The sequence below is a fragment of the Alligator mississippiensis genome, chromosome 3 (genome assembly GCF_030867095.1).
Source record: "Alligator mississippiensis isolate rAllMis1 chromosome 3, rAllMis1, whole genome shotgun sequence".
NCBI classification, from domain to species: domain Eukaryota; kingdom Metazoa; phylum Chordata; order Crocodylia; family Alligatoridae; genus Alligator; species Alligator mississippiensis.
In genome coordinates this window covers 275,571,343-275,595,048 of record NC_081826.1, presented here as the reverse complement: position 1 = coordinate 275,595,048, position 23,706 = coordinate 275,571,343, and the positions used below count along the sequence as shown (strand labels likewise).

The 23,706-nt window shown below is 43.1% G+C and overlaps 1 protein-coding gene across 2 annotated transcripts in view; it reads right to left on the bottom strand.

Annotated features, from left to right (window-relative positions):
* Window positions 1-23,706, bottom strand: part of C6 (complement C6) — a 61,255-nt gene that overhangs the window by 12,244 nt on the left and 25,305 nt on the right. Inside the window, exons 10-17 of one of the 2 annotated variants that reach the window (XR_001371558.3) lie at window positions 23,020-23,186; window positions 21,951-22,176; window positions 13,866-14,037; window positions 12,570-12,681; window positions 9,893-10,025; window positions 6,875-7,066; window positions 5,242-5,435; window positions 4,276-4,362 (exon numbers count right to left, since the gene is read on the bottom strand). Coding sequence is in view for 1 of the 2 variants with exons in the window: in XM_014594010.3 (XP_014449496.1) it covers window positions 4,272-4,362; window positions 6,875-7,066; window positions 9,893-10,025; window positions 12,570-12,681; window positions 13,866-14,037; window positions 21,951-22,176; window positions 23,020-23,186 (1,093 nt within the window). In the remaining variant the exon portion in view is untranslated. Of the gene's footprint in view, window positions 1-4,271; window positions 4,363-5,241; window positions 5,436-6,874; window positions 7,067-9,892; window positions 10,026-12,569; window positions 12,682-13,865; window positions 14,038-21,950; window positions 22,177-23,019; window positions 23,187-23,706 lie in introns of those variants that run through there. The other variant, XM_014594010.3, reaches the window with a different exon arrangement.

Genomic DNA, 23,706 nt, shown 5'->3' with positions numbered 1-23,706 from the left:
TTTAGTACCTCTAATGTGGGTGCATCTACATGAGATGCTTAATGGCAAATTAGAATAATTTATTGTGAAGTAAGCACATAGGTGTACATGTGCCCATGCTTATTTCACAGTAAATCTCCCTAATTCTGTGTAAGTTTGCTATCTGCTAATGCAAGCAGCAAATTTACTTGGCATTAATAACGGTGCTATAGTGCTCATGTAGACGCCTGGGAGGGACCCAAATCTGCTTCTTGTCAGATGTCCACTAGGGGGCAGAAGATAGTTCCCTGCCCCCAGGAGCTGCCTGCTGCTGGGCAGGCTCTGCCACAGGAGGCCAGGAGGGAACTTTGTCCCCCTGCCCCAGCAGCAAGTAACTTCAATCCCCCTGCTCCCAGATCATGATTGTGGAGTGGAAGCTGGGAGATACTTATCAGGAAGATAAAGGTCTTCCAGCCCAAGCCCCATGACCGTGGGACTCAGGCTGGGAAATAAGCATCTCTCAGCAGCAGCATCCCTGTGATTATGGAGCTGATGCTGGGAGCTTCCTGGGGAGCTTGTTTCCCACCAAGCTCTGTGAGATGTCTCTTGGCCCGGTGTTCCCTGCCAGCCTCTGGGCTACCACCCAGGGGGAGCCTGGAGTTCTCCCCAGTGGCCATGGGGGTGCATTGAAGGGCTTCAGGGAACTGGGAACAAATCTTCTCCCTAATTTCTGCATGTGTAGACATCTACTCAAAAACTCTTACTGTGCAGTAGCTTACTCTACAGTAAATCTAGGCTAGAGTAGATGCATGTGTAGATACACCCTACGAGGTACTAACTATGCCTGTGCAAAGCGGCTAGTATTCGCTTCGGATTCGGCTGATTTGGGGGACAGTGATTTGATTCGGTGATTCGAATCACTGTCCCAATTCAATTCGGCCAAATCTAATTCAGAGATTCAGCAGCAGCTGAATCTCCAAAACAGCCAGGCCAGGCCCATCCCCCGCTCCTCCCCCAGCCCAGCAATGTCTGTCCCACCTGCCCCAGCTCCCAGCACTTGGGGAAAAAAAAGCCCCAGCTCAGCAGGTGCTGCTGGGCAGGGGTGGGGGGTGATCCCCACTGCCCCATGCTGCATGGGGGGCTCTGCATGAGCCCCTGAACCCCTCCCCATATCCCCAGACCCATCATGGGTGCCCCGCACGGGCCAGCTCCAACCCTTTAAGAAAAAAAAACCCGAAGAAACCCCAGGACTCACCACTCCTGTGGGCAGGGGCAATCCCTGCTGCCCCCCACTGCCCATGCCACGTGGGGAACTCTGCAGAAGCCCCCAAAGCACCAAGGCTTCACCAGAAGTGGTGAGTCCCAGGGCTTTTCTTGGCTTTTTTTTTTTCTTAAAGGGCCAGAACCCCAGCAGGCAGGGCAGCTGTGGGGGACCAGGGGAGCAGGGGGAGGATTGAGGGGGCTTGTGCAGAGTCCCCCATGCAGCATGGGGCAGTGGGCATCGCTGCCCCCACCCAGCAACACCTGGCGAACACTGGGGCTTTTTTTTAAAGTACGGAGCTGGGGCAGGCGGGGGCAGCCATGGGGGGTTGGGGGAGTGGACAGGGGTTGGAGGGTGCTGGGGGACTGGGTGGGGGTCAGGGGGACTGGCAGGGGTCCCCCCATGGTCCCATCCCACCTCCCCCAGCTCCCCTCCCCCATTCCTACTACTTACCAGCTCTGAGTGGCTGCACCGGGTACTGCCCAAATCATCAAAGCAGTCTGAATCTTTGCCAGAGAGTCAGAGAGCTTTGAATTGATTTGGACCTTTAAATTGGTCCCCTGATTCGATTTGGATTCAGTGATTCAGCCACCGAATTGGGCCAAATCTCCTCTGAATCAAATCACCACCCAAAGCTTTGCACAGCTCTAGTACTAACTAGGTGTACATTAGCCTCCCCTAATGTACAGTAGCAAAAGCAGGTGCTTTTTTAGTGACACTGAATGCATAGAAGCCTAATTGTACTGCATGTTAATGTATTAGCATGGTTTTTGCCTTGGTGCTCTAATGTGCAGTAAAATAGGCTTTTGCACATTAAAGCACATGTGTAGAAATGCCCAGAGAGACTGAATAATTTCCCCAAATTTGACAAAGTGGTTGTGGTAGACCAGGGTTTGAATCAAGATCTACTGCACTAGCAGATGCTCCTACATGTCAGAATAGCCATGCACCAAACACTACAGCAAGCACACATATCCATACTTACTAGTGCTGTGTGAAGCTTCGGTCACTGATTCAATTTGGCAAAGATTCAGCCTGATTTGGTGGCCGAATCTCCAAATCTGAATTGAATCAGGAGACCCTTTAATCTCTCTGAATTGAATCAAAACTCTCTGAATCGATTCAGAGAGATTCATAAAGATTCAACGATTCGGACATAAACACAGCTTTAAATGTTTTTTCTTCATACCTCATGGTAACAGGCGGTTCCTGAATGCCAAGATGCTGGGGCGGATGGAGAGTACCACAGGAGCATGGGGGAATTCCCCAGCATGCTCAGCAGCAGACCCAGAAGGGGACCAGAAGCACTTCTGGTCCCCTTCCAGGTCTGCCAGGGAGCACATGGGGTGCCCCCACACCCCGCCCCCAGCTTGGAGACTGGTGCGACCTGGGTCTGGGGGCGGTGCCTGGGTCCCCCGGGAGCTGATTGCTGAGCCAGGGGGGCGTGGGGGCCCCCCAGCATGCTCAGCAGCGGACCCAGAAGTGGACCAAAAGTACTTCCGCTCCACTTCTGGGTTCACCGCCAAGCACGCGAGGGCCACCCCGCCATGCTCCTGTGGGACGCTTCATCTGCCCCATCATCACAGCGTTCAAGAGCCATGCCCAGTACCTCAAGGTATGTAGAAAAAACATTTAAAGCTGTGTCTATGGCCGAATCGCTGATTCAAAGAATCAGCATCAAATCTTTAGATTTAGATTTGGCCGAATCAAACTGGGACAGTGATCCAAATCAGCGAATAGAATCACTGTCCCTGATTTGGGCCAAATCTGAATCCAATTGAATATGGCCCATTTTGCACACCTCTAGCAGTTATCATCTCACAACAGAAAAGACACCAAGTTTCTCCAAGGTAACAGCGTGTTTCCTGGAAGACTCAGGGACCGCTGCACTCTATATTGTGTAAACAATGTTTCCTACAAAAGAAGAAAAGTAAAGGACAGGGGTCTTTGTCTTACTCGGAATCTTGAGCTCATTTTAATGCTTTTTGTGGGTATTCCAGTGTTCTACAGTTCCAGGGAGTCCATCTTTTCATTTCTTATCTGTAGTGCTTTACTTGACACACCAGCCTCTGATTTATAATTCCTGTTTGGTCTTTTCTAGAGGCTCCTTACTCCCATTCATCTTCTTTTCCTACAGATGGCTTTACAAGCCCATGGTATATCATCTTATTTATATATGGATGGGAGGACAAGTGGCTCATTCCAAACCCAAACCAGTGAAGCTCAGAGTAATTTATTATTGGTGCAGTGAGTAAATCTCTTTTGTAACCAAATACCTGTTGTGCAAAGTTTTAGTTTTACATGCCAGCTAGACTAAGCAAGTCATCAAGGATGGGAGAAAAAGTGGAATGGCCAAAGACTTAGCTGAATTAGACCTTACAAAGAAGATTAAAACATACAACAAAAGGGTCATTGGTGATCTAAGTGCAAAGAGTACTAGAAGGGACAAAGAAGGACTGCTAATCAGTGAAGATGGGCTGGAGATGAAGGCTAGGACCCAAGTACTTAATAAGCAGTTGGCCACAGTGTTCAATAAGGGCAAAGATGCAACGTGCATAATGGTAGGGTACCAAACAGAAATGAGGATATGGTTATGAAAATGACTACTTCTGAGGTGGAAACAAAATGTATTAATATTTACTCAATGAAAGGATAGAAATCCCAAATACATGGAGGTATAATGACAATACATGACCCGGTGGCATCTAATATGACCAGGACTGGTGAGATTTCATACGTGTAATTCAGGTTTATAAGACTACTAGAGAGTGGGACTTTTAGAAGTCTGTAATGGGTGAAATTAGAAGAAAAAGGAAGAAAGGAAGGAATGTAAGTCTTCAGTGCCAGGTGCCAGAGCATGGAATGGAAAACTACATTTTAACATACTGACCACTGGAGAACCTTATTGCTAATGCTACAGGCATAGTAGCTATATTTCAGTCTGTATAAACAGTGATTATCCCAAAGTTGTTCTTATTGTTCTGTGCTGTTTTATGGTCGCAGTAAACTACTGTTCCATCAATCAAATAGCTGTGTTAAGTATATAACTTACCCACAATCCTCTGAGGGTGACATGCAAACACATTGAGATCCAACTTGTTTTTGTCCTGGGCTACAATTACCTCTAGCTTTAGTTTGCTCATCTGAAAAATAAATAAATTTTATATATATATATATATATATATATATATATATATATATATATATATATATATATATACACACACACACACACAGAATCTTAAAATGCTGCTGTTAGAACTAGAGGGTATTTATTTGACTTTAGCCTAGTTTCCCATGAGAGCAGGTAATGGGTCTAATCCTTATTTTACCAAGGAGTCAGGTATAATTTCAATATTTAGAAGCAACATTAAAAATGGAAATACAAACAGAAAGTGCATTACATAAAAGACAGAATTTCAAAGAGTTTCCAAAAATGAAAAATGATGCCAATCCTGATGCTGTTGCTGTATGCTCTTACCAACTGATTTTTTTTATGTCTTTATGGCTATTTTTTATTGTTATTATATTTGCATTGTGTTCATCACAATAATATTGTGACAATTACAGAAATTAAAATGAAAAATCCTCACAAACCTCCTCAAATTCTTATGTGTATAGAATGTAAAATAGAACAAGTTTTGAAATGAAAGGCCTTCCCCTTAACTAGACCGTCCTGCTGGTTAGAAGTTGCAGTTCAGCGCTGGAGACAGATAGCGAAGGGCATTCCAATAGAACCTAGCTGTCAGGAAAGGGCCTAGGCAGTTTCTGAGATGGCCAAGTCAGCCCCACTTGAGAAGATTTGAGTTGAACCCAAGACTTGTCAGTGAAAAAATTAAGGTTAAAGGATGAAGCTGTCACACATTTTCACTTGTCTGCATCACTAAAGAGATGGGGGGTAGATTTATGCACTAGTTCAAGCTGCTATCAAACGGCTTGGAGGTAGCTCCCCAAAGGAAGTAGATTACATTGCTTGGGTTTGGAGAAGTGTGAATCTGAGGTTTACCTTGGGCTTAGTTTACCTTTTGGAAAGTACTGAGTTGTTTCAAAGACTCTTCTCAAGATACTCAAGTCATCCCTGGGTTAGATAACCATGGTGAACCTCATATCAAACATGAAAGGTTGCAGTTGTGGACTGGTCATTGGCACTGAAGGGTCCTTTGTATGAGCTCCACTACCTGAGTAGTAGTATCCCTCTCCCAAGCTCTTCTGAATACTGTAGTACACAAAATATGAAGATGAAGATTGAACTCACAAGTAAAGGGATACCTTTAGGATCCAGTTAATTAAAAACAATTACTTCCAGACCTTTTGCAGCAGCATCTGTGCAGCAGGAGACATTTGCACAATTAAGTGCTGCATTTCCATTGGAATGGAAAGAGATGATAGTGCATAGTATGGCTCCCATTCTTTGAATATAAATTGCTCCATGGCATTTTCCAAAATGAAGCAGAACACTCTTTACCTCTTTTGTAAAAACACGATGGCCAGTCCAAAACTTAACTTTCAAGGCAATAACTTAAATAATAATCAGACATCTTACTTTTTCCTTTTTAAAAAAAAATCCTATTTTAAGCATTATTTCATGTGACACCTAAGGGTAAAGCTATACTCATTGAATATTAAAGGTGTTCAAGGCTCTTTATTTTAATAAAGAAAAAACTCAGCCTGTGTGATCTGAGTTGTTTGTAAAAAATCCTCTCTCTTTAGTGAAGGAAACTGTCATTTCCTGTCTTAAAAAACAGGCAATTGCTTTTTAAGAAAGGGGAAGAAAATGGCCTGAAATAAGTCAGTAAAAAAAAACCCTGTTGGAAAGTGCTAAACAACCAGCAAAAAACTGGACTGGCTGACAAAAAAGTTGTTGAGTATGTAAATAAAATGAGTAGTTTGGATGTAACCAGAGAGAGAAAATAATTTACTGCAGGGAGGGACAGGAGGAAGGCAAATCAGACCCATACAAAACATGACAGCTTATGTTATTGAAAATATTTAATAATTCCAACTATTCTGCAGCCTCTAATCTCAATTTCTAAGGACACAAATCAAGAAACTAGCCAAACCTGTTCTTTATTGCCAACTGCCAGCTTTCAGTAACTTGTATCTTACTCATTCTCCAAGAAACTTCAAAGATGAACAGTAAGTGAAGTGGTCCAATTCCTTCCATTCAGGTCTAAACCAGAGGCTCATGATGGACAACTGTTTTGTCATCTCCAAAGTCTCATGTGTGGACTTTCACAAGGGTGTATCAAACTATATGAAACTACTGGGAAAGTTGGTAAGAGCACCCATGCTAAAATTTCAGCAGTATGCAGGTAACATTCAGCGCTATACCTCTTTTGCTTTCACAGTGTTCAGTTGGTAGAGTTGATTTTAAGCAAATATCCATCTACAACTGTACAGCTTCACTGTTAATAGTTACAAAGGTATGCTATGGATACATGATTACTGGATGAAATTCTGTGGCACTTTCTCATGCAGGAAGTCTAACCAGATTAATATAAAAGATGAATTTGATTGTCTCTCTTGGCCTTCAAATGTACCACCCAACACTCACTGTAGTACATTCAGTTAGAGAGTTATAGTTCCAATGCATTTTGAGATACATTTTTACTAGTTGCTTCCAGGGATGTATTAATTGCTTAACAGGGTACTAACCTTTTTCACAGGTAAGTGTTCTCAAAATAGGAGGGATCCAAGACAGGTCTTTCCCACAAGTGTAATATGCTTGTCCAGTGACAACAAAGCCAGCTGGGCATCTTAGCTGGATGGTTTCACCAATGTTGTATTCGTGTTTAAATGGGGAGATTGCAACAACATTGGACATTGATGGCTTAGAGCAGAGTAATGCTGTAGTAAAGATAAGATTTGAATACATATTGTGTTGTTGTAATAAACATGGTCTTTACAGAATGTCATATATGGGTGAGTTATAAATCTATTGTGAAAATAAAGCAAATGAAGTTGTACATTTTTGTCACATTTGAGTTTTTAAAGTTTTTCAACTCGCTCAAGTGGCAATGTTCCATATATAAAATATTTCTCTATCAATGACTTGTATGGAAATTTTATTAATTTTATAATTAAATTATACTATTTTTCTATTAATGTTATATTACATATGTTGGCATTGACAATTTAAAATGACTCCTGACAGGACATTCTTTGCAACATGTTACAGGTATTAAATCTGGCAAGTAGAATTTATTTTCAAATTGTCTATGACATTAAGGTCAAAATTAAAATAAATGGCAGTTGAAATATTTCATATATATTTAATTTAAATTCATGATGTTCACTCTGTTCAACCTTAAAATTCAAGTCCAGGTTGTTGCTTTGGGTTCTTGCAAAATATTGTAAATCCTAAATTTAACAATGAGAGAGCAAGTCTTTTTAAATTAGATTAAATTGTAATCACATCTAAACAAGGACCTCATGGTTGAGGTTTATAAAGCACCATGGATGGTTTAGACACACATATGCAGTTAAAATTAATGGAAAAAAGGAGATTTGTCCCCCAGACACACTTTAAAAATATTCACATTATATTGCCTTATGTATCTGTCCATTCCTGAGAATGCTGTTCAATATAATTATTAAAAATGTAAGCCTTATTAAGATGTCTGAAAATGAAAAATAAGGCCTATTGTCAATGATATTTAAATTTAGACTGGCAAAGTCTCTAGAAAATACTTATCTTATTTTTTCTACATAACCTAACAGTATAGTGTTACTTATAGATCATACAGACCCTGATAGATGTTACACTAAAGACATGGTTAACTGGTTAATCATGTTTTAAGTACTGTGGCCACATGCTCATTCAATTAATGGTGTGATAAAAGGTGGAATAAGCCACAAAGTTATTACACAAAATATGTGTAATAACTTCGGGCATTTATACTTATTGGTTCCACTATGTGCTGAAGATCTGCCGCTTCAGAGCAGACTTGATTAACTGAGTTTGCTCTGCGTGTGAGCTGACACGTGCTGCACTGCATCATGTGCAGTTGTATGCGTGGCAAAATGCTGTGGTGCTTGCATATGTAAAAATGCCCTTAGTGGCTGGTTCCCATTATGACTTAAATTGAATGCATGGCCAGTGCTCCCAACCTTAGGAACACACCAGAGCCCTTGAAGACTCTTGTGTCCTACCAAGGCTGGGAGTCCCAATTGCCTGATTGGGGCTTCCAGCCAGGAGAGTGCATTAGAGACCTTAGCTCAGAGGTCAATTATTTTGGCTGGCAGGCCACTTACTGAGTTTTGGTGAGTTGTTGAGGGCCATACACATAAAATCTTTCAAAAAGATATCATTTTAACAATATATAGATTAAAAACTAATCATATACTAAAAATCAAGCATCTACTATAACATATTTTAATCTTATTTCAGAAAGTCATAGTTGTCCTGATTTATATTTTTTTTGAGTAGTGTATAGTTTTCCACTCAACACACTGGACAGCTGGAGAGGGTGGAAGGTGGCCAGGAGCTGGAGCTGGAGGCCCTGCACACTAAGGTAGGAGCTGCCTAGCTGCTGCTTCCCCCTCAACCTGGCAGGGCATGTGGTGCATGGCACACATCCCTAGAGCTGCCATCACTTCCTCATGCTATCTGCTGCCTGGAGTAATGCAGCAGAGGCAGGAGTAGCTGCTGGAGGTGGGGAGAGCCAAGCAGTACATGGGAGGCTGCAGCCACACTGGGAGCACCCCCGCTGGGAAGCTGTGCACGCTTGCTGAGACCAGGGTCATGGGTGGGCATGGACAGGAGCATGGCTCAGGCTGCCCTGGGCAGGAGCAGTCAGGCCTTGGCCCCAAGTGGAGTGCCACAGGGACAGCCATGGGCCAGATACAATCAACTGGCAGGAGCCTGTCTATGGGCTGAAACCAATCAGCCTATACATGAGTGCGAAGACTGCTCCGACATGCTGGAAGTCCAGTGCATCAGAGCAGACTTGATTAATCAAGTCTGGTGGAGAGTGGCAATTGCTGCACTCCAGCAGCCTCCTATGTCTTGTGTAACAGTGTCTCCATGCTTAAAAATGGTGGTGGGGGCACTTGAACTAAGGCTCACTGAACAAACTTTAGTTCAAGCACCCCCGCTGCTGTTTTTAAGTACCGGGACGCTGATACAGGAAATGTGCTTTAATTAGAGTGGCTCCCCCCACCCCCAGAGCATGTGCAAAAGTTCCCACAGAGCCTTTGGCTCCCCTCTGTTCCCATGGCTGGAAGCCCAGATCAGCTGACCATGGCTCTCAGCCACAGGAGTGCAGGGGAGCTAAGCTTGTCATTTCCCACTACACGTGGAGCCCAGGATTATGATCCTGGGCTCCCCCTGCACTGACAATAGGGTGCAATTGGGATCTGATCCCAATCCCACAATAGTACCTCTTGCCAAGCATGTATGGCATGGCAGGAGACACAACTGCTGGGATCATGTGTCAGATCTTATTGACCTTTTAATATAGTGTCTGCCAGCGGTCAAAGTTGGAACAACTGAGAGACTGTAAAAGAACAAATGTGACAACCCAAGAGGACTTTGCCATTTCCAACATTTATAAAACAAGGATTAATTTATTTTTAAGCCTTTCTAACAGAGTCTGTTAGGAAAACCTGAACTATATTGTATTTCCTCTATTTGTTCCTGTTGCCAAGCCTAACTGTTCTCCAATTTCTTACGTTGGCACTCAATGGGCTGCTGGATCCAGGTTTGATCTGGTAGACACCTAAGGAACTGATACCCAATGAGATCATATCCAGTCATGCAGGCAATCTCAGCTTCTTCTCCCACAGCATAATAATTTTTTTCATTCTACAATTAAACCAAATTCTGGGTAAGTGGAATGGACACTGACACAAGACAAAGACACTCAAAATAGTATTTTAAAAGTTGCATCATGCTGCAGTTGTCATAACAATTTTCTTGAGAGCCATTCACCCGCCCCATCTGTCTATCCATTTATTAATATTCTAATTTTGTTGACCCCATCATGTGGTGGTCCTGAAATTAGGGGCCATTAAGTGCTGCCTGAAACAGAACCAATATACATTATCTTGCCTTTAGATGTTGGTGGATCTTGCTGGGGTCATCTGATCCCAACAGCCTTTCCTGCCCAAGTGCAGGGGGGCTGGACCCAATGATCTGTAAGGTCTTTTTGAGCCCCTAACAACTATGAAACTATGACTCTGTTAGAGCTCTATGATATGGGGAATGGCTGTCTGGAAGAGGGAGTCTTATAGTATGTTTATATGCAATAGTACGCAGTACATCTAGCTTTCTGTTGGCATGCTAGGAAAGGGCTGGTAAAACACTGTCAGGTCAACATAAAAAATATTGATTTCCCCAAAATTAAAAGTTTTACACAACTGCATAACCATTTTTTTTTACTGACATGAGACTCATATATACACAATGGACATTCATCAGAATCTTAAAATGAGTGCTGTCTTATTCTTTTAAATCATTCACTCTGTAAGCCCCTTTGCAGCAGATTTATTTTTTCAGTCTTTTTCTGTTAAGATTTGATAGTGGAGGAAGCATTAAGATATCACAGTCACTCCAGTACACAGATGACTGTGTGCTACCCTTATCTTATTTCTTAGTGTAGCCAATACAATGTGAGATAAGAAAATAAACATTTTTTAAAATTGAGAAGTTAGGAAATATTTAGAAGCAGACAGAAGTATAGCCATTGAAGGAAACATTGGGGGGGGGGGGGGGGAGCGGGGGGAAGAGAAAATATACAAAAGAATATAAGAAAAAAAAGGAGTAAGAAAGACACTTTCAGCTAAGGAAAAGCCTCTATGTAAAACATGACTGGCATTTTAGATTTTGGAGCTTTCTACTATCAACCACTGATAAATAGGTTCATAGTTTCATAGTTGGTAGGGTCGGAAGGGACCTGAGCAGATCATCAAGTCCGCCCCCCTGCCACGGGTAGCAAAGGATGCTGGGGTTGAACGACCCCAGCAAGGTGTCTATCTAGCTTGGAAGTTGGTTCCAGATCCTAGCCGCCCTGACTGTGAAGTAGTGCCTCCTGATATCTAGCCTGAATCTACTCTCAGTCAACTTATGGCCATTATTCCTTGTTACTCCCAGTAGTGCTCGGGGGAACAGGGACTCTCCTATTGCCTGCTGGTCTCCCTTGGCCAGTTTATAGATGGCCACCAGATCCCCTCTCAGCCTTCTCTTGTGGAGACTGAACAGGTTCAGGTCTCATAGCCTCTCATTGTAGGGCCTGCCCTGCTGCCCCCTGATCATGCGCGTGGCCCTCCTCTGGACCCTCTCGATGCTGGCCACGTCCCTCCGGAAGTGCAGCACCCAGAACTGGACGCAGTACTCCAACTGTGGCCTGACCCATGTTGCATAGAAGGGGAGGATCACTTCCTTGGACCTGCTCGAGATGCATCTGTGGATGCATGACAAGTTGCAATTAGCTTTCCTGACTGCATCCCCACATTGGCAGCCCATGCTCATCTTGGAGTGTATAATGACTCCAAGATCCTCTTCTGCCTCTGTGCAGATGAGAGGAGAGTTCCCCAGCCTGTAGGTATGCTGCTCATTCTTTCTTCCTAGGTGCAGCACCTTGCACTTGTCAGTATTGAATCCCATCTTATTCTCATCTGTCCACCCCTGTAACCTGTCCAGATCCAATTGCAACCTCTCTCTCCCTTCTGGCATGCCCACATCCCCCCACATCTTAGTGTTATCCACGAATTTGAACAAGGTGCTTTTCACCCCCTCGTCCAAATCACTGATGAAGGTGTTGAACAGTGCGGGCCCGAGGACCAAGCCCTGGGGGACCCCACTGCTCGCATCCCTCCAGGTCAAAAATGACCCATCCACCACCACTCTCTGGATGTGGCCCTCCAGCCAATTGGTGACCCATCTGACTGTATAGGCATTGACACCACAATCTCCTAATTTTTTAATGAGAATGGGGTGAGAGACAGTGTCAAAGGCCTTCCTAAAGTCGAGAAAGAGTAAGTCCACCGTAACACCTGCATCCAAGGATTTTGTGACCTGGTCATAGAAGGCCACCAGGTTGGTCTGACAGGACCTGCCCCTAATGAACCCATGTTGGTTGCCCCTAAGCATACACTCCCCTGCTTGCCCTTCACAGATGTGCAAATAATTCTAGTTTCTCTCTAGAAAACTTTTTCATTAAATAAGACAGAATGGTGTTTTCTGGTTGGTGCAAGGTGTCATGACATGGATGAAATCAGAGTATAATCTGTGGATGAATTAGGTTTGTGAATCCAAAAACAGAAGTTCTGTACATTGGTAACCTTGGAAGTTCCCAGAGCTTCCACATGCCCTATCATTCACATATTTTACATGGTACAGCCCTCTCACCCTGATAAATCCATTTTCTGGTGGGATTGGCTTAGAACATCCAGATTCAGGTTCACCAATGAAAACATCCACTTCCTTCCTTGCTTCATCATCATTTATACAAGGAGCCCCTCTGAAAAACAATAATTTGCAGTTTAGGATGCGTAGGAGGCACTGGTTTCAGAAACAAGAGGGTAAACTCTCACAGCATTAGCCAAAGAGGAAGAGAAGGTAGCAGTGACACTGTTCCCCCAATCCAAAAAAGTGGAGCAGTACTGTGGTCCTTTCTCATCAACTTCTTCATTAACCTATGTACCAAAAGGAGCCTGATCAACAGTGAGCATTATAGGAAAGCAGATTTTATATCAGCATAAGTTCTCCAGACCACCAGAGAATTTGACATAATAGATTAGAAGAGATGGGGCAAAAAAGATGGTACATTGGGATGCCTTTTTTAGCAATGACTAAGTTTAAGTGGTTCAGCCAGAATTTAGGGTTCATCACAGTTTGGTTAGGTCATATGTAGTGTAGCTTAACTTTTGCTATTTAATACCAGCAGTGGTTAAATGTGTGCTGCATGTTATGGATGTGGGGTTGTACAGATTGTGATGCTTAGTCAGGGAGGGAAAGCACCATGTAGAACTGAAGTGCTCGTGTCCAACAATCTCAAAAATAATATGCTATATATTAATCACAACAGAAATAAAATGACTAGTCTTTATAGTATCCACTGTTTTTGCCACAATAGGAGCTATCCCAATAATGAATTACGACTATGTTCATCATTTCCACATAACCCTCAGATAAGAAAGTGAGGGTGGTTTTGGCTTGGAGTTAACATTTTACCTTAAAACCTTGTAAAAATTCTGTTTCACAGTGTTGCAAAGCAGTACCAAATAAAACTCAGGTTTTTTCAGTGAATTTATCTTTGAGATTTCAAATTCAAACCTAAAGCACATAGAAAGGAAGCATTGATATTCAGACTCATGTGGTTCAGAAGTGGGAAAAGAAGTTGTATAAAGATGATGAAGAGAAATGAATGAAGATTCTCAGTCAGAGACCCATACAAAATATTTTAAAATAAGTATATGATCATTGTTTTGGAATTCCCTGATAAGAAAATGCAAACAAAAACAAAAGTTGTAACAAATTGCAAGGATTTACAGATATTTTCCTTTTTCAGACTCACCCAAAGAAACCCAGACAAGAAATTTATCCCTACTGTTAATCACCCTTAATAGTCAATAGTCAAGTTTTCAAAGCTTTCTAACCCGCACCCCACTAGTAAGTAGAATTTTCAATCTATCATCTTCTTACTTGTCCACAAACAATGAAACATAACAGTCCTCCTCTTGCTCATGTTCACCCTCACAAGGCTTTCCTCCATTCATTGGTGATGGGTTGTTACACATACGGGTCCTTCTTCTCTTGAAAGACCCATCACATGGGCTCCATGCTGACCAGCAACTCCAGTGGCCATCTACTGCAACTGGAACAGATGAACATAAACTCCAGCAAATGAATGAATCTGCAATATTTCCTTACTTTGTATATAACAGCTTAATTAATTGAGAGGCAAGAATTTTTTAGGGTGATATTTTTGTATTGGCCCAACTAGGTAGTTTGGATAGAGATTGTCACTATTTCAGAGGATTTACGAGGTTTCCCAGGCAGGGGAACATGTTGTTTATAAAATATTAAATTTAAAGATGAGTTGAGCCAAAACCAAATCTGAACTGTTCTGAACCTCAGGGAAGTCTGACTATTCTTTCCTTTTCAATTTGGTTTCAGATCACATTCAAAACCAAGGGCACTGACAGACATGGAAAAAGAAAAAACAAAACTGTGCTTTACTGGAAGCAGTAGCACATTAGTTCAATCCAGCTCTGCAGCATCTGTATAGATTGCGTACTTCAGCAGGGTTTTTGATGCTTTATCTAATAGATGATTGAATCAGCTATTAGATAAAAGCACCAAAATAGCCCCACTAAAGCACCCAGTTTATACAGATGTTAAGAAAGTCAGGTGCAACTAAGGTGCTGCCTCTTCTGGGCACACCAGTTTAAACTAAAACACTGTTTGATTTTTTTCCCACCTCTGCAGGCAACCCAAGTGTCTATTTGCTAGACATTCTAGATCAGAACTCTTTTGAGCAAATAAGCACTTAAATAAGGAATTAGGCATCTAAATTCCAAAGTGTAATCCAGATTAGCCCTGCTCCAGCAGACACAAAATTGAATAGGTGCTTAAACTCAGATATTATTATAAGTAGGGACCTACTAAATTCACAATTTTTTGCAGAAACCGTGAATTTGGTGGGTCCACTGTGAAAAAGCCTGATCCTCATGAAAAAGTGCAGGGACTGCAAAAAAGCTGGAAAATGGCCAGCAAGCAGTGGGGGGGGGGGAAAGGAGCTGAAAACAGAGGTGGGAAGCCTGGTGTCCTGAAGCACAGGGGGAAAGGGGAGGGAGGGATGGCGAGATTTTCATGGTGAAGTGTGGCAGGGTACCTCATGCCTCTGAATGGCTGAGGGCCCCCGGAAGTCCCACCCCTCCCCAGAGATTGACAGATGACCATCTGTCAAACTTCAGGGAGGAGTGGGACTTCCAGGGCCCCTTGGCCAGAGGCGTGGTGTGGGAGGGGAGGCTGTCATGCCAAAAATGGCAACCGTTGCCACACTGAGACCACGAAATTGTGGGACAGACCCCATGAATTAGGTAGGTGCCTATGAGTTTCCCTAGATTTCTAGATTTAGACTTAACCAACTTCAACAGCACTGAGCTCTGCTCAAACACATCAGTTGTTGGGCTATTCACTTTTTGCACAGTTGCTTCCTGGTTTAAGTACTTATCCAAGAAGTGGGAGAGCATCAGGTCTAGATCCTGGGTGGCTGATTTAATCATTAGACTACTGTGCAAAGGTAGGCCTCGGTGTTGGTAAGGCACCTACCTTCAGTAGCAGGAGCATGTGTTCTGGATCCCAACTAAATAATGGCATCTAAGGGTGCAGACAAAAGTGCAGCTTCCTGCTGTAACTGAGAATGCTTTGCAGGAAGTGTTCTGAGTTACAACGATCCCCCAGACCAAACAGAAGTTCACTGTTGGTTCTGGGGGGGCGGGGAATCTAGCTGCTGACTGGGACCCTGCAGCCAGTTTCCCTAGCAATGCCCTTGCTCCCTCCCAGCCTATGCTTTTTTCAAAATGTGAGGGGGAACACATTTCTAGGGACACTAAAGCCAGCAGTGAAGGGTGGGGTGTATGTATTGGAGCCCCCTGATCTTGGAGTGGGGAGGGGCCAGTACACCAGCTCCACCCTCCAGTGGGGGCTGAAAACCCCCCAGACTGAACTCCCTCCCTTCCCTTTCCCACTCCCATTCTGAAAACAGCGACAGGCTGGCAGGAAGCTCAGACAGAAGTTACAGAAGATCCTATGTTTTGAAACATCTTCATCTGAACCTTCATGCAATGAGGGTATAGATTTTACCTGACTGGCCATTTTTGAAGTGGATTGCAGCCATGCTCTTGTGTTTGGTCATGGTAACAGACCACTTTCTGTGGTCAAATTGAGGGAAAATTTTCACATCTGTCAGCACCCTAATGTGCAACTGGAGTCAGATGCCTAAACTGTCATAGAGAGACTGCCAAAGCTCATCCATCTCTCAGACCACTACCCATTCCTGCTTGTCTATGTTGGCACCAATGATACTTCCAGGAAGATCAAAGGCAACTATGAGGCTCTTGACCTGAAGGCTTTGGTTTCTTCGACAATGGGTGGATGTTCTGGAGGAGTGGCAATTTGGACATACCTATGACATTAGTATTTATTGTCTAGCTCTAGGTGCCTCTTGGATTTCTAAATCATACTTCAGAGGTGAATAAGAATCCCATAGCCTAATAGGGAAACAGGATGTCTAAACCCAGTCAAATTGGACCTCTTCCTTTGGCATGTGCCCTACATAAGTAAACTGATTCTGTCCCCACATTTTATAAATATTACAATAGATACTAAAGAAACATGATGTGAATAAGTATTTCCTTATAAATATGATATTCATACAAACCAAAAGTTAAAACTCCTGGATTAATACTTAGCATACATTAGTACATAATGTACATGTGTATACATAGAGTTAAATATACATTCACTATATAGAATTTCACTCCCTAAATACATTTTCAAAATATGGATCTGATGAATTCAGCACAATCCTAGAAAAATTTTTAACTGAAGCTGGTCGCGTATTTCATGATAGAACCATTTTCTATCAGCCAATACTGATCAAGGCTGCTTGCTTTGTTTACTACCAGATCATTCACCAGCATGCCAGTAGGTAGGCAAGCAGTCCCTCTACTTGATAGCCTTCCCCGGCTGGCTAGCTTCTAGCCTGCAGATGCTTCTGGGCTGACTGCCCAGCCCCCAAGGCCCCTTGGGTTTACCACCTGGCTGCCCAGACTCCCCAACTAGCTGGCTGCTGGTTGGCTGCCAATCTTTCTTCATAAACAATTTCAAAATAGGAATCAAATCAAATCAATCAATGTAGTCGGTAACTGGTCTTATAAATGGATTTTCCTATTGTAACGTGTATAATAAAGATTTTAAATATTTTTAATTTTGTATTTTTATAATATAAACACAACAGTAAATTCCTATCATATGGCAAGAAATTATGAAATAGTCTAACCTTTACATGCTATAACAACATAATAACACAGCTGAATGCAGGGTCCCCAGATGGGGGCTCTAGGACTACTGCACCAAGAAGTAAGAGAAGGAGTAGTGGTGGTTGGTAAATCCCTTCTGTGGGGGACAGAAGCACCAATTTGTCATACAGATTTGGAGTCTCCAGGAAGCGTGCTGTCTGCCTGCAGCCTGAATTCAGGATGTTATAGAGAGACTACCAAAGCTTATCATCCTTCAGACCACTACTCTTTCCTGTCTGTCTATATAGGCACCAACAATACTCCTGAGCAGGCCAGAGGTAATTAAGAGGGTCTCAGCTGGAGGATTAAGGAACTTGGAGCACACATGGCATTCTCACTGATTCTACTCATGGACAGCAAGAGATCAATCAGGGACCATCATATCCTGGAAGTAAGTGTGTGGCTGAGACAGGGGTGTCAGCCTGAAGGCTTTGGATTCTTCAGCAATGGGATGTTATGAGAAGGAGGACTGCTATCAAGAGATGGGGACCCACCTGCTGGAAAGTGCATCTTTGGGTATCATCTGGCCAAACTAGTAAGGAGGTCTTTAAACTAGATTCCATGGGGGATGGTGAACAAATCTCACTAACAACAGAGCAAGCAATCCAGTAGGGAAAGGACTGGAGGAAGCAGCTCAAGTCTGGTAAAGAGCCAGAGAGCCACAGAACAGCAATATGTGGTACAAAAGGGAAATCCATAGGTTATAATACAAAATAAATCTGATCTATGTATACAAATACAAGAAAAATGGGAAATAAAGATGAGCTGGAAGTTGCAGCCTGTGAATAAAATTAAGATCTAACTGGTATCAGAGACATGGTGAGATGGCTTTTATGACTGGAATATCAACATTGAAGGTTACGTTTTGTTTCAGAAGAACAGGGTTGAGAGGAATGGAGGTGATGTTGCCTGGCATGTCAAAAACACATTTGTTCCCTGGTTCAGAAGGAAGAAGGTAGTATATCAGAATGCATCTGGGTGGAAATCAAAGGTGAAAGATGCAGCACTGATATAATGATGGGAATTTATTGTAGGTCACAAAATCAGGGAGAGGAGGTGGATGAGGCACTTTTCAAGGAGGTGGCAAAATTATCCAAAAGCTATGAGATGGTACTGATGGGAGACTTCAACTTTCCAGACATCTGCTGCAAGAACAATACAGCAAAACATAAAATGCTGAGCTGGTTCTTAACCTGTGTGGAGTAAACTTTATCTTCCTAGACGTTGAGGACACAAATAGGAGATCATCTATCTTGGATCTTGTTCTGACCAAGAGAGTACAATTGGTGAAGGATGTAAGAGGTGATGGGGAACTTAGGAAAAGAAGTAATCACATTATGATAGACTTCCAGATCCTAAGTTGGGGAAAGCATGAGGTCAACAAAATAAGAGTTCTAGATTTCAAAAAGCTGAATTTCAACTGACTCAAGGGGTTAACAGTATCATGGAAAGACAGTCTGAAGAATAAAGGTACCCAGGAGGGCTGGGAACTTCTAAAGGGCACAGCACTGGAAGCCCAACAATTTTGACATGATGGAAGCTCAGAAAGAATGGCAAGAGAACAATGTGGCTGCACAAGGGGCTTCTAGGATACCTCAAATGCAGAAGGAAAATTTTCAGGCATTGGAAAAATTGACAGGTCACCAAGAAAGTGTACCAGAAAATAGCAAGAACCTGCAGGGACAAAAATCAGGAAGGCAAAGATAAAGAATGAACTGTGCCTAGCAAGGGAAGATAAAGACAACAAGCAGAGGCTCTATAAGTGAGTTGGTCAGAAACGAAAGACTAAGAAAGCTGTGGGTCCACTGTTAAAAAACCAGCAGAAACTCCTAACAGAAGATGCAAAGAAAGCAGAGCTACTCAACACCCACTTTGCCTCAGTTTTTACAAAAAATTAAGCTGCAAAGAGATGTCTAATAAAGATTTGGATAAAGAAGGCGACAAGATGAGGGATGAAATAACAAAAAAGACGGTCAGAGAGCTTTTGATGGGTTTGAATGAATTCAGATCAGCAGAACCAGATGAACTGAATCTCAGGATACTGAAGGAACTGGCAAGGGATCTCTCGAAGCCCTTGGCAATGATCTTTATGAAGTCATGGGAGATGGGCAAGGTACCAGAGGACTGAAAAAGGACTAATGTAATACACCTCTTTAAAAAGGCAAAAAGGAGGACTGGGAAACTACAAACTGGCTAGCCTCACCTCAATACCCAGGATGTTACTGGAGCATATGCTAAGGAAGGGTATTTGCAAACATCTGGAGAAGGAAAGGCTGATCACAAGCACTCAGCATAGGTTTACTAAGAACAAATTGCATCACACAAACTTAATCTCTGTCTTTCACAAAGTAACCATCTGAGTGAATGAAAGGAATGCTATGGATATAGTGTATCCAGACTTCAGCAAGGCTTTTGATACGGTCCCATATGACTTCTTATAAACAAAATGAAGAAATGTGGGCTGGACAAAATTACTATAAAGAGGATAGACAACTGGCTCAATAGCTGCAAGCAAAGAGCAATTATAAATGGATTCATGTTTGGATGGCAGGAGATTTTGAGTGGAGTCCCACAGGGGTTGTTCCTGGGCCCATGTTTATGGACCCAGGACATGTTTAACGTGTTTATTAATGATTTGGATGCTGGCATAGAAACCTTCTTGAGCAAGTTTGAAGATGATATGAAACTAGGTAGAGTTGCAAACACACTGTAGAATGGCACCATGATTCAAAAGGATCTTGACAGATTGGACTGTGAGGTTGCAGTTAACAGAATTAAATTCAGTATTGACAAATGCAAGGTGCTATACCTTGGGAAGAATATTCATAAATAAAAATACAAAATATGTGACTTCTGGCTGAATGGCAGAACTATGGGGAAGGATCTAGGAATCTTCATAGATCACACAGTCAACACATGTCTGCAGTGTGATTCAGCCACACAAAAGGCAAATGCACTTTGGGGATATATAAATAAAAGCATTAGGTGAAAGACACAGGAGGTGAAAATGCCTCTCTACTTAGCACTCATCTAGAGTATTATATGCAGTTTTGGGCTCCACATTTTTTAAAGGACAAGTAGAAGTTAAAGATGGTCCAGAGATGTGTGACAAAAAAGATAAAGGGCTTGGAAGGCAAGTCATACAAGGAGAAGTTGAAGGAACTAGGCACATTCATCTTTTAGAAAAAGCACTTAAAAGGGGGCATGATAGCATTTTTCAAATACAGCAACAAAACGGAAAGCACCTTCTTTCTCCTGCTGCAGAGTGTAGAATGTCAAAAAATGGCTTGAAGATGCAGCAAAGTAGGATCTCAGAAAAAACTTCTTCACTGTTAGCATAATGAGGCAGTAGAATAGACTGCCTAGGGAAGTTGTCCACTTGTCATCATTGGAGGTGTTCAAGAGAGGCTGGAGAGTCCCGGTCAGGGATGATCTAGAAATAGCTGTGCCTATGTTCTTCTATGGGTATTTCACATGCTTCTGAGCTTTGCTGGCTGCCACATAGGGATGGGAGGGATTTTCCCCCCCTCTACTGCTACATGTCTGTTTTTGTTATTATTATTATTATTATTATTATTATTATTATTTTAAAGCCTTCCTCAAACGTATTAGGTGTTGGCTGCAGTCAAAGACAGGAATTTTGACTGCGGTGTGACAGTGTTCTTTGTGGGACTTACATCTGGAAGTTCCTGGCTAGAGGGTCTTGGCCCTCAGCTCAGGGTCAGACCAATCACTCACTATATCTAGGGTCAGGAAGGAATTTCACCCTATGGTCAGACTGGTATGGACTGTGGGGATTTTTGTCTTCCTCTGTAGTGGGGGGTGTGATCCTTTTCCCAGGATCTCTCAAGCATATATTAACATTTGCAGTAGCAGGATGTTGGCCACCATGGTCCCCCTGCTTTATCTGTAACAGCTTACGGTGTTATGCCTTCAGTTTTGTGTCAGGGCTGACTGACATTTTGCTAAGAGGTTAGAAAATGAATTTATATGGGATGGTTTTGACGGGACGATGCTGCCTCAGGTAGGGGGGCTAGTTTAGATGACCTCTGGAGGTCACTCCCAGTCTTACTTCTCTATGATTCTATGATAAAGTTGGAACACAATGAAATTATTCAGATCTTATCAAGTTAAGTATTTTCATAAGGGCAAAATAAAATGTTCGTCTGATTTTTTAAATGACACTCAAGAAGCTTGACCTGTTGGATACTGAAACTGTAATTTTTCATACTGTGTGGAATGAAAACAATATAAAAAAATCAAAATGTTGACATTTCTCACAGCATAAAGATACCACAGTCAGACCTGCTCTTCAGCTTTTACATTAAAGCAGTTGTATGCATAGGCAACATGTAAAGGGTGCATGGGGGGGAGGGCATGTGCCCCCCTGAGACTGCTGGTGCCCCCACTGAATTTGGCTGCTGCCAACACCACCACTACTGCCTGCGAGTGGTCACTTGCTACCCCCCACCACTGCCGACGCCGCTGACACTGCCTGTGGGCAGTCCCTGCTGGGCCTGCCCCAGCCCCTGACATCTCTGCTGACACCTGCGGGTGGTCCCCACTGAGTCTGCCCCTGCCACCGCTACTGCCTGTGGGGGGTCACTGTGCCCACCCCAGTCCTCAGAGGCACCAGTTGTTCATGGCTGTGTGGGTTTAAGAAAGGATCATATTTGCATTGTTACAATATTCCCATAAATACCTGATGTGTAATCTGGTGCTCGTTTCTCACAGTTATTCCCATAGGTTCCAGCTTGACACACACAAAGACACTCTGTTCCAGATAACACAGGTTTGCCATTATTGGGACAGGGAGCACATTTACAAGGGTCAAATCTGTCCATGTATTCAATTAGGGCTCTCCAGAGGTTGCTGCGTTTAGTAACAGCACATGGAAAGTTTTTTACCAAGTCCAGGATGGGAGACAACTAAAAGAAAAGGATATGGAAAGGGATCATAATACAGAAGATGAAGTGGGCATTTCCTTGCAGTACAGCTGTATTAACTTTTTCCTATGGATAGCTACACAGCCCCAACATAACCAAAAGAATTTTTTGTAAACACCAGAGCCTATATAGCTATGCTCTGTGGCTAGGGTGCTCCACCCCGACCCACAAGCCAAATCCATCCCACAGAGCCCTGGCATCTGGCCTGCAGAGCTCCTCACAGGTTGGGAAATTTGGCGGTGGGGGAGCAGTGGCAATTAGCAGTGCCACTCATCATCTCCTTGCTGCAAAATTCTCAATCCCTGCCTGGGAGGGTCAGGGCTGGGCCATGCCCCCTCCCCATTCATGTGGCTAGATTGGGCTGAGCCATGCCTCCTCCCTTGTGCCAAGCCCCTTCCCATATGCAAGGATGAGCCAGGGCCAGGGGCTGGGGGCCTGCTCTTGCCCCCTGCTCCACTTGTCCCCTGCTCCAAACAGCTGGATTGGTTTCCCACAATGCCTGCCCCATGTGCCAGATCATGTCCACCAGCCACATCCAGCCTGCAGACACACTGGGCAGTGAGGCAAAAAGATTTAGCATTACTTTTCTAGGGGCACAGTGCTGAACATGAGCCAACTCCATATTCTTTAAAGGGGTAGGAAAAAATCCATTCATCTATATTACCAATAATCATCCTGTCATCTTAACTAGTCTTAGGGACTAATATATATAAGTTTAGGGCCTTATATATATATTCCTAAAGACATGTCCAGGAGGATGGTGTAAATACAAAACAGGAGGTCATGTGGCATCATGGGAGATGCAGGGGCTGTCTCTACTCTTACCTCAAAATCAACCACAACAGGATTGTCCTTTGTTGATTCTAGCCAGTTTGTGAATACAACATGTTCTGGAAAAGACCCCTTTTTCTCCCAAGCTAGAGCTGCAGCATATTCTGTCCTGCCACCTTTCACTAGTGAAATAGACCGTTCAGCTGATTGCAACATGGAACCTGAAATAGGGCTTCAATTAAGATTTTTTCAAACATAATCACAACTTTCCAATTGCTCATAAATACCATGGCTTTGCTTTCTAAAATAATAAGTGAATGAATGTGATTTGCTGGTGGCACAGAAATGCCAAGTTATGTTGCAGGGAGATGAAGTAATATCCCTCAGTCATTTCGTTCTCCCTGGGAATGGAAGCCTTGTCAGTGGGAGGTTTGTCCTCACAGTGGGAGTCAGACTGGTACTTATGTGACTTTCATGAAACTGGGCTGACTATGAAGATCTTTTGTAGTTAGATAGATATACTAGTTTTACGCACCCATGGAACATCCTTGACAGGGGAAGATAGCCCAGTGTAAAGCAGGAGGAGCTTTTGGGCCATAGTTTTTTTTTTTGTTTTTTTTTTTTTTTTGGGGGGGGGGGGGGGCTGGTGTACTCTGTAGAATGGACTCAATGCCTGACTTAGAATACAAAAAGTGAAAACCTGCCCTGCTTCCTCCCCAAGTTGCTGGGAGTTCTGCCAGT